At 35.4% G+C, this 12083-nt stretch overlaps 1 protein-coding gene across 1 annotated transcript; it reads right to left on the bottom strand.

Annotated features, from left to right (window-relative positions):
* Positions 1-621: 621 nt before the first annotated feature.
* Positions 622-11285, bottom strand: LOC100379081 (peroxisomal carnitine O-octanoyltransferase-like). The gene is made up of 16 exons (XM_006824859.3): positions 11033-11285; positions 10163-10304; positions 9369-9493; positions 8648-8829; positions 8297-8424; positions 8075-8186; positions 7599-7692; positions 7316-7429; positions 6927-7028; positions 5211-5294; positions 3952-4059; positions 3416-3543; positions 2607-2730; positions 1993-2165; positions 1498-1617; positions 622-1306 (listed from the first exon to the last, which is right to left on the bottom strand). Exons 1-16 carry the CDS (start codon positions 11078-11080, stop codon positions 1186-1188), a joined length of 1905 nt encoding a protein of 634 aa, XP_006824922.1. The 5' UTR covers positions 11081-11285; the 3' UTR covers positions 622-1185.
* Positions 11286-12083: the final 798 nt, after the last annotated feature.

The following is a 12083-nucleotide window of genomic DNA, read 5'->3' as shown; positions in this document are numbered from 1 at the left end:
TGGGTGTAGAAATTGTGGCCATGAATAAATTAGTCGTTCAGCGGTCTTTGGTAGTGAGGCTACCCAAAAATGTAAAAGTCCATGTAATAAGTGTGTAACTACATGAAATTAGGTCACATAAAATTCGGGTACTTTAGTTGAAGTCGGTTCCAAAGAATGAATAGTTCTACTTGAATTTTATCTGGCAGAAGTTGATTAATAGGCAATCTTATACTTCGTAATCTGAGTCTATCAGGATAGTTTGTCTGTTGAACTATTGGAGCTTAGTGGACGACTGGGGAACAGTGTGACTGGCCCCTACATGGCACCTTGCAAAACCCGATGAACTGAGATAACCATTTAAACTCCTGTGTATGACAAACAAAGATTTGTGTGAACAATAGATGGAGTGATGTGCATCTACAGTGTGTGGATATATGATTTCCAGCGTTCGGGGGAATGTATGCTTCATCAGTAATCGAGCAATGCGACTATTAAAATAGTTAAGTGTGAATAACTGATCGAGTACTGTACATAGTGATTTACCAATGAAATGCGAGACAGAAGCAATGTTATACACAAAAAACTGGTAACGGTGCTTAGAGCAGGGATCAGTGAATCATTGTGCGACAATCACCTGAGTTTTTCGGACACATCTTCTTTTATTATCGCCAACGACATTCATTTTATTAATTATTAATATACATGTCGACTTATACTCGAATTAAGTAGATTATATTTATTAAATCTTGATAATCACTACGCTACTACGATAATCAACTACTGGCAAGACGAATATGCGTTGAACGTGCTTAAGTGCTGTGACTTTTTACTTTTGAGTGAAGCAAATAATTTAATTAATTTGGGTGGCTTTTGCTTGCTTGTTTTTGTATTTTGGATATAATTGATGCACAAATCCCCAAATAGTACACTTTTATTCAAATAACCCACTCATAACATCCGCCATGAAGATTCTAATTGTGGGGGGGAGGATGTTAATAAACCGATCGTAATATAGATTGTGTGTTCTGGTTAGATTTCCACCCAACGCCGTGACATAAGGTTAATTAGGTCAAACGTTACATATGGGTGAATTGATAATATAACCGCACCCACTCCTCCAATATCACATATCCCCAGAGCGATGTCTCATCGAAAATGTCAAAAACATTTTATCGCAGTTGGAATATCCTCAATATTCAGCATTCAAGAATCGGAATTTAAAACCATCGTCAACATTTCTTTTGCAGTTTTCTCTAAATTCTCCCTGTAGATCGTAGCGTTGGTTTCCGCATCTTTCTTCCAGGATGTTACATATAACGTTAGCCTATAACAAAACAAAAAAGCAAATATGTTTGTTGACGCAGAGGCACATTATGTATGACAGTCATTCTACAAACCAAACTGAATTCGATATAATTTACTATATAGTACTTAATAGTTTGGTATTCGGGAGAAAGTACGTAAATATGAAATATGTGGGGGGATACAGGTGTAATAGTTAATCTACAAACTCACCCGTTTTTTGGAAAAGAGTAGAATACAGAATATCCATTTGTGCACATCGGTGGCACACCTGCCAATGTTGCCTGGTATCCAGTCAGTGATGATGATAAAATGAAACTACCATTTCCACCACTGTCAAATAATATGATTAAAAAAACATGTATTATATCGTACACGTTCAACTCTTATACAATATGATTTATTAATTATCCTATCTATGTCGAAACCTTTCTTTAACTACCGTTTTGCTTATAGACTTTCCGACTGTAGTGCATTTCGTTTCAATGAAACTCCAATAGATAATTGTTTGTGTTACGTCCTATAATATTGACACGTTCTGTCCTAAATAGTCATATTAATTGCGCCGATCTGATTTTTTTTTCTCATATAAGAATCGACGTTAAGACTGTAAGTGTATTACATTGGAAGTGTGATGGCTAATAAACACCTTGAAATACAGATGATCAGCCATGCCACTACTTATTATACTGTGACAATTGTCCTCACCTTTTAACATAGGCAGGGTCCTTATACAATTCTGGAAGTGGGATTCCATTTTCGGAGGCAATTAATTGTAATCCCAATAAATGTCGATCACATCCCTCATTGTTTTTACATTCCTCCATCATCTGCACATGCTTATTAATTGCATTCAGAAATAATTGAAACCTATCGGATGGCTGACAATTAAGAATAGTCAAAAGACAGTATTGTGGTTAATTGTATATGTAATCTAATTATAGAATTATAATTATCAAGCGTAGCTTTTTTTTTCACTTAGTGTCTGTATCAAACGGGAAGTAGTAGTTTTACTGTATAATAGTCACAAATTCCGCCACTTGCATTTGAATACTAAAATAAATAATCCGCTTTAGCTAGGCGGCTTTAATGTAAATGGTTAATGTGATTGGATTGGCAAGGAAATCAGAAACTAACATAGAATGCGAATATAATCAGTACATCGATTATTTCGAGTCATTGATTCCCAATAAAAAGATTTATTCCTGCGTGGCAATCACAGGTGGTTTCATAACTTGCATTTCAGATTAATAAAACCATCGAATTTGCGTGTATTGTTGATTATAATATTCACTCTATGTCATAATTATCCATATACTCACTGAAACATTGACATCAATCATAGCTTTGCACCACTGTATTGCTTCCACAGTGCATGTTCTCAATGTTTCTGTTCTGCCATGATAGAACTGACGAGTTGTTGCCGTCTCATATGTGGGAGCAGGTCTGTCAAATTTACAACGTCAAAGTTCTCATTCATGAACAGTTTAAAAGGTGCAAATCACACAATACAAGACACGTCAATAAGTTTTCTGTGATAAATGTTTTCAAACAGTGGACAAGCAATAGGAAAATAACATTCGTCCTCTAAAAAAGAAACATTACGAGTAATACAGTAATGCACTGCCACGCCTTCTTCTGTACCCTTTTTTTCAAAGCTGGGTGACTGAGTGACTCGAGTTGAGTTGCAGTCGAGACGTACCATGCATATAATCCAGGATTTGCTACGTTGAAAAAAAAATTGTCGGTAAACAGTACGTTTAGATCTGAGTTGCAAATACTCTTGCAGTTGGGAAATGTAACCTATTGTAAATGTACGAGATTTTTGTTGTTCTATATTACACTATTAGTATACCAAAAACATATTTAAAAATATTGATATCCCATAATATTGGTATTCTCTCAGCATTATCTAAATTATGTAACATGTTACAGCATGTTTCAGGCGACCAACCACAAATGACTACCGTCATTTGACGTCATTTTCATTTTCATATAGGCAGTCAAATATTCAGACCCAAATTACTCACTAAGTAACAGTATATAGAGTAGATTTATTTTAATACAAACATTTTACACATCACAATAGTGTGACAATCAGTCAGTGTTTAGTGACTGTGAAATAGCATACCTGTTGTACATCTTATAGTAAGTATATTGCATTGCCAACTGCATAAAAGCATCTGGATGGACTCTCTTGGATTTCAACACACCCCGGTCAAAATGTGTTCTGTTGATAGTGAGTTCAACATTCTCTGCCTGTAAAACCAAGTTAATGAAAATGACTAAGTCCTTGTGGCCTCCCATGTGCTAAACACCAGACATCGAAGATCCAGTTCCAGAATGACAGAAATGCTTGATGTTGATGCCTTTTTAACATTAAAATGGATATCATTCGGTAAATGTACATAAACATGTACATGTTTAAATGTGAACGGCCAAGGCATATATGGTCCTGGAACAGCATTCGTTAAAACAAAGTGGCCGCCAGTCGGCCATTCTGAATCTGATCTAGTAAAAAATTGCGTGCATGTTCTACGGACAAGTAAAAGTGAATGGTATCACATTCTTGAATAATTAAGTAATAAATTCGCACGGTTACAAATGTTGATAGCATCGAGTTACAATTCTTGTTGGTAGTGACAAGTTACAAAATATGACACTTACCTCTTTCTGGTACTGTTCAGCAGCTTTCGAAATTGTCTTGGTTATGTAGTCATCCACAGAGAAATTTAACCCATGTGGATCTGGCAGTTTTCTTGCCTCGATTGACCCCTACTTGCCAAAAAAACAAACAGTATAGACGCATTTGAAATATGCATTTCGATATCGCAATCTGTAATTGACATGTACTGTACATCACGTCCTCCCAATGCATAGCAGATAGTGTTTGAAAAGTTCTTAGTATAAATACTACCATCTGTCAATATAGGGAATACGTAACGAATAATGGCAAATAATCACCATCTGGTTCGTGGGCGTTGCACAATTCTCATCCGGCGGGTATATCTGCCTGACCTGACTGGTCTGTTTTTAGGGTGTTGATTTTCTGACATGTATGTTATATAGATGTTCAGAGGATAAATTGCTTAATATTGGTCATAATTTAAACATGTTGCAAGTGAATGAAATATTATGACACAATTAGGGCAATGATAACGTGGATAGCACAAATAATATACAATATGTTGTGTGCAGTATTTGCATGTGATACGCTATATTTAATCACTTTTTGTTGAAATGTATTTTTGTATATAATGGTTGCAAGGGACCTACACTGTAATTGCCTGTAATGTTTATATCCATGTAATAAACTAACAGTCCAGTCTGGGTACATATTGTAAATGGAATATCAAAGCATTCGGCCTAGACGTTTTCAAAATAACATTTAGTACAAATTTAACCATTTGGAAATTACTATCACAAAGAGAGATATAACTAACATATTTTCACGGTGAGTATCACGGTTATGCAGCTGGAAACTACACTACTGGAAGCCTGGCTTGAAAAATGAAATATAGGATAACATTGTCCACAACATTTCGGCTCGCATATGTCCCCGCCGCATGACACCACCTGGTCTAACCCTCCGTTTCACAAACTGTCGACAATTTCACATTCACGGAACAATAAATAACCTGTACTGTTGTCGAGTTAATTTAGTGTGGCCCGAGTGTTTTTACCAATCCGCGTATGGTCTCTCGAGGTGAGAAATATATCATCAGATTTAAAATTTTCATTGCTAATTTGTAACATTAGTTAGTATACGGTAAATAATTATACTACGTAGCTACTCATAGTAATTAATAGTAGAACTCGTCGGTAATGTGTGAAAACTGTAATATTTTGTGAAGCCATATTAATGGCATAATGATCTCATGTCAAACTGCAGTAATATAATTGTGAATTGAGTTTATCTGACGTACCTTCCAGATGCCATCTTGCGAAGAAATTCGGTCACGCGTATGGAACACATGATTCACTAAACAGATTCCATCGATAACAGTGTGCTGAATATTAATCACATTGAAATACTTTACATACAACATAGATGTACGAAAATGGTCACACTGGTAGTTTGCCAAATGATCTAACAGTCATATGAAGCAATATTCTACACATTTAATAAATACATGTAATCATTTGAGCAATTATATAAAAAAGGAAAGAACTGGGATGTATAATGTAGTTGAAGGTCGCCTATACTTATTCAAAATTGTCATACAAACAGTCATTCACCCAAACACAACAAGGATGCATATATGGAATTTGCGTCCTATATTTCATACAGGGCCTAAACTAGTGCCATCGAACTCGAATTCCATCAGGATATCCATGATGTGTGGTTCATTTAGCAATAAGTCCCCCGTTTCGGACTTCCAATAGAAACTAAAAACAAGGCAACAGCAACAATAAAACTAGACTTCTTTTTCAGACCTATTTATTGCGTGCCAAAGAATAACAAAAGCAGAACCGAGCACGGTTAAAAACACACGAGAGATAAAGAATCACTTCCTGGTTTTAACCTTGAGGTTTATATATCATTCTTCTTAATGTTTGTGAATACGCCGGGACTGAACATTTCATTTCATGTAGTACACTAATGTCTGTTTTACTGCACACACAGTTCTGTGTGTGTGTCTTTGTGTGTACTTTGCCCAATGCATAGTGTTATTGTTAAAAATTCCAAACAACTATTAATGAATGGGTATGTCCGTGCTTCTTTTTATACCTAATTTTAATAATAAAGATTCGAAATTCTGAGTTAACATGGTAATTTCATTCATGATATATCCTATAGAAAGTATCTGCAATTAATGGAAAAAATAATAATTTCATTTTGATACTATTGGTAAAATGGATAACATTTTAAAATAATGTACGATATGATGTATGTAATATTTGCATGTGATACGTTATTTTAATCACTGTAATTGTCTGTGATGTTTATAGCCATGTAATAAACTAGTAGTTTGGAGAACATTCTGTAAATGGAATGCCAAAGCAATCGGCCTGGTAGTTTTCAAGATAAACCCAAAATAACATTTAGCATCAAATTAACCATTTGGAAATCATTGTCACAAAGAGAGATCTAACCAACATACTTTCCTGGTGAGTATCACGGTTATGATCCGGGACTGAACATTTCATCATATATTGACTCCAACAGTATACACGAAGTGATGTCAGATGTTTCGAAACAGTGAACTCTTCCTACTCCAAATGTGGCGCACAAGATAAATTATGTTAAGTCAAAATTAAATGGTTTCTATAGAAATAACATAATATTGACGCTGTCTTGGATCATCTGCGTACAGAAGTACCATAACTAACATGCAAATTGACTGATGTTCGAAAAAAGGGTTTGACGTTTTTTGTACATTTATGAATCAATGTGTTTTAAACAATTACAAAAAGGTATTCCCAAGCACATATAGAAAATTATAGAAAACCTAACTTCGAACAGTTTTTGATTAAATTAAAGTTATACTATGTAAGGTTTTAAAACAATGGAATCGTCACTGAATTATTATAAGTAGCTCTTTAACATACACATATGCACGTGTCAAAAGGTTTTCGAAACAGGTTCGCAAACAAAATCAAATTCAACGCCAGATGTGAAAATACAAAATAATACCTACGTCAAAGTTAGCACCAAATGTTCCATTTTCAAAACTGATAAGAGTATAGCATTTATCAAACCATCGGCCTTGGCCATTACCATATAGACATTGTTCGGAAATCTGAATATCAATTTATAATAATGAATAATAATAATTATAATAATAATAATAATAATAATAATAATAATAATAATAATAAAGGTCATATTTGAACTTGTTTGGCAACTAACTGAAATGTTGTAACAATACACATTCGCTGTAATAAACATGTACAATGCGTGAGCGTTTTATGGTTCCACGTAATCTAATGTACAAATCATCATTACAAAACTGCTTTATTGAACATACTTTCAATGACAACACTAATGCACGCACTAATGCATTTCGAGTATCAACAATAATCTTACCTCTTTTTCTGTTTTTGCTGAAGTATCTTCAAGGCTTATCATTAGTAAACTGGATTCAATATCATTAAGAATAGATTCATTGTTGGCATCAAGTTGGCGCAAGTGTGTTCTCGCCTTTGAAGAAAAATCAAAACTGTTATTCTATAAAAGCACTTATATGAATATATAAAATTGTATAAATACTACACTTCCAGACCCAAAAGTGACAAGATAGGAAAAGACCACAAAGTAAATACAGTAAGAAACATTCATTTTATTAATATCATATCGAGTCGTACAGTACCTCCGCCCATGCAGTTCTGTCCAATGCTGTCAACATACCCACACTTGGTATACTAGGTTTATTATCACATGCGCTCTTGATATATTGTAATTGCCTGTGTAAGAAGTGTAATATTTATTTTTAAAACAAGCTAGCTGTGACCGCTTGGATTCAGAAAGGCGTTTGGTTCTTCACTAACTTTCGGAATTACTGACTTTGTCTACAAACTCATATAATATCCATTCCCACATTATAAATTATTAATATCACACCTCTAAAGCTCATATGCGGCCATTCAAATACCGCACAGCCAGCACTGCAAATATCAGTTAACAATTCCTTAAATCGCAATGTCATTGTTATAGTGTGCTATGTTCACATGTATTGCATTCGTGCATAAGAACTCATTTATAAATGCATTGTTGTTAGATGAATGCGTTACAAATTACGATTTGTATCATTCGCAAGACATAGTAGATAGTATATTAATTTAATACCTTTGTAGTTCTGGAGCAGAAAGTATTTTCCCATCATCGTACGTGGCCTTGAATCTATAAAAGTTACCCTTTCTCAAGACAATAATATGATCTGGACAGTTTCCTTCTTTTGCTGAAATAAAAGATAAAAAAGCGTTATTTTTTGTAATCTAAAAACTTCATTGATGATAGCCAGTAGATTACAAGATATATGTTTAACTGTAAATTTAAAAATCGTCTTACCAGTTTTAAAATATCGTACGATGGTATCTATCTCTGTGCCTGGAACTCTGCTTGTATTGAACAGACTCAGGTATTGGGTCATAGAAATTTTGTTTCCATCACGATCAGTTTCCACTGGAAGCGTCTCTCTAATATTTACAAAATATATACACAAATTGGGGAAAAAAATTATTCAATTATTCAAACCTGTATATAATGTCGGTATATTTGGTACCAAGTATCAAATACTACAGGTACATCAAATACTGCATCACCAAATATCATCGCCAAACTGTGAAACAAAATATGTTTGGCACAATAGACATAAACTTACCACACATATACAAGTGGGTATCGAAAAAAAAAACTTACTTTCTCAGCATTTCCCAGTATTTCAATACATTCCATAATACCAACGCACATCGCTCCACTTGTGTGCCTTCCTTTGATGGCCACAGGTCCATGAGCGGAAACATAAATCCAAGGTTGGCTCCACCAAGAGGTGTCGAACCTCTAGCAGACAAATACGCAATATTCTCCCACCAAACTTCAAGCTAGAGAGAAAAAAAAGAATATATTTTTGAGCTTCAAATTTAAGTATCCGTAATGAATCTTACACAATATATCATTGGTCTACTATAAATCAAAGTGCAATCAGTTGCTAATTGATTATATCCTCAAATCCATCATGGGTGTATGCATGGGTGTATACGTTATGTGGCTGTCATGCATTTAAATGCATATTTACGCTGAAGCAAGATAGATTTACTAAAGTGATGTCGGTTAAAGCACATACATTAAAATTTCGTATGTACCTAGAAAATTATAAAACTAATGTATGAGCGAGAGCAGTTATGAAGACGAGTCCTAATTCATGTATGAATACTTCACGGAATATAGAGGGGGCTGCTAGCCAATCTAGTCACTATATTTGGATTTGTATGAGACTGATTACAAATAAAACAGCTTCTAAGTGTTTATAAGTATACTAAAAATAATGAATTTGCCTTTAATTTGCTGGCTGCATTGTAACTGTTGGCTGTCCGATAAGGAATACATATATTTGATATTTCTAAATAAATTTCAAGGTTACCCAATTTCTTTCCGCTTCTGCTTTTTCCAATAACTTCATGTGAAGCTCTTTACCAATGCCATCACCAAATGCCTTGACAATGCTTGTAGTGTTTTCCAATTCAGCTGGTGAAACATGCGGCTTAACTAAATACATATAAACAAAATGGTAATATGTCAGAAACTCCATTAGCTAATGCGAAAACAATCTCGTTGTTAGCTATAAATTCCCATAAATTAGCTAAAATAAAATGCTAGCTGAAAAGACATGTTTCACCATATTTTGGCATCTGTATTCATTTGGCTCAGCGTTACACCAATTGATAACATGTAGGAACCTAATTAGCATTGCCTGTCTTAATTAATGTTGTGAATGTGTCGACTTAACAATTATGATTACAAATGACCTGTAATTTGTCAAGGTCTCAAGGTTATGTTCACCTATAATCTGACCTCAGACTACTATAGATATAATTTGTTAATCTAAAAGTCTAGGTTTTGTGATTATTACAAATATTTTAGGCGGTCGACATTGCTCTAATTGATGTTCTTGGTTAGATGTAGTATATATGTAGATATAGTAAAATCATCAACATCTGTCGGTGCTTAATGTGAGAATTAAAGCAGGGGGGTCGTCACCTGCGCACGCACGGGAATTGAGACCCAAGCGACGATAACAGCACACACTAAAAACGCAAAGGCTCGTAGGTAAACGTTTGTTTGTAAACAATGACACACTATGGCCATCTGACGCATGCGCAGGTGACGACTCCCTCGCTTTAAGCTTAATCGGTGTAACGATATATGGTTACATACCAGATTCTATATATTTACTGAGCGTTTGTTGCAATGGTGGCACAGGTAATGGCGGTAGTGTGTCGTCATATTGGAATGTGCGCTGTATCGTCGTCGAAGTCGAGAATCTTGATAATCGTGAAACATTCAAGTTTAACCTAACCTGCAATGTAAAATGAAATGAATTAAAATAGGTCAGTAAAGGAATGTAACAGTACAAACAAATCTAAATCTCGTCGGAATTCAACAATTTCGGAACATCATACAATATTAAAATTTCCAAATTAAGGTCATTACCATGAATTCTGCGTTCAATTGTATCTTTAGCTTTGCAGAGGATGGCTTGATAAATAACATGTATACTCTCACATGCACCTGGCAGTCCCAAATATTAGAGTACCCTCTCTCTCCTCCCGATCGTAAACGCAGGTGGGGTTATTCCAGCAAACGTGATGTGTGTGAAGTGTTTTTTTTTTATTTGCACGGAGAGGATTTATAATTCCCGCAACTACAACGTCGCCGGCGTGTAATCTAATCAATGGAATGCATCGGTAATTTGTATATTAAACGGGCCGTAACAAATAACCTGGTTTCAGTCGTAGGGGTCACGGTAAACTCCGACAATAATCTTCTATATATCATTAGCTAACGTGATTGTCAAATCGCACTAATAGACGTGCATATCTAAGCTACATGTAATCGTGTTATCTTCATGAATGCTGAAACCAGAGTTCAAGCATCAACCCCAATGACGGACGAATTAACCCTCTCGGCAATGAATTAATGGACTACAGCGAAGCTACAGTAAGCGTACATCAATAATCGTCGGCGCCAGGCTACTAAGTAGCCTCTGCAATAAAATGAAAGTGACACGTAAAAAGTGCTGCCTACCATGGAAGTTGTATTCCTCACTAGTCTACGTGGTATTATTGACAGCATGTCGGTTACCGAACACCATATACGCCTCGGCTTAGAGCGATTTCCATACGAGGTTTGCACTTATGTATGCAACGGCAACCTTTGTACCTATGACCTCATATACACGGAGGTCACCGATCATGTGTCACGTACGTACGCGCATACCTATAACAGTGTACCAAACATATAATGGATATGATGAAAGAAATATACAGTGCAGTTATACAGTCAAACTTTACGTCGACTTAAGGGGCTCAATAGACTGGCTAAGTCGGGACTTCTTTTTTGTTTTACAGAAGAAGAAAAATTAATTGTCAATTTAGCCTTTTTAGCGTGATCGCCAAAACTAGCGTGACCGCGAAAGAAAGTGGGGATTTCTTTCAAGGTCACGTTAGTTTTCGTGATCACGCTAAAAGGACATAAAACAATTACTTATTTCTTTTTGTAAAACAGAAAAAAGTCCCGACTTTGCCAGTCTAGGGGCTCAACTATGACACCATTTAAACCTCATTTGAAGGGGTAGCATTAGCGATCATTCGTGTAATTTAAGTGCATGAAATGCCCAATCCAGTCACTGGGGTGCGGAAAGTGTTACAACCAATAAATCGTTAATATTGATGATTTAAATTCAAATGAACTTAAATTGGATGTAACCACACATTTTTTTTTTAAACCACGGTCAGCTCAACATGGATTTATATGGTCAGTATTGACAATTTTAATCAAATATATATATACACATATTCTTAAAAACTGTTTATTTATTTATTTTTTAAATTAAAAAACAAACTCAATTCAGTCGCCCTGGCGCTTGTTTATTGGAGGAGGGGCTATGCAAAAAACTGCATTTAATCAGTCGCACAAATGTATGTTTCACGGTCATGTAGGCATTCGTCCGTGGGCCTACGTAGACTCGGTGCCATTTTCTTGCCGCTGTACTACTGTGAACCACGGCGAGCAGTAGTGTTCTGTGTATAATTGTAATTCGACAACGGAAACGTGAGGGACAAAGACTGGAGTTCAA

Source organism: Saccoglossus kowalevskii, chromosome 7 (assembly GCF_978046115.1).
Source record: "Saccoglossus kowalevskii chromosome 7, keSacKowa6.1, whole genome shotgun sequence".
Classification (NCBI taxonomy): Eukaryota; Metazoa; Hemichordata; class Enteropneusta; family Harrimaniidae; genus Saccoglossus; species Saccoglossus kowalevskii.
The sequence above is the reverse complement of the archived record's forward strand: the minus strand, read 5'-3'. Positions and strand labels throughout refer to the sequence as shown.

Excerpts from the sequence above, each read along its gene's own strand:
- LOC100379081 (XM_006824859.3), bottom strand. The coding sequence starts at position 11,080 with ATGCTGTCAATAATACCACGTAGACTAGTGAGGAATACAACTTCCATG. Across the intron at positions 9,494-10,162 it reads CAGTAAATATATAGAATCTG|TTAAGCCGCATGTTTCACCA; the intron begins GTATGTAACCAT and ends ATATGTATTTAG. Across the intron at positions 1,618-1,992 it reads GACCCTGCCTATGTTAAAAG|TGGTGGAAATGGTAGTTTCA; the intron begins GTGAGGACAATT and ends ATTATTTGACAG.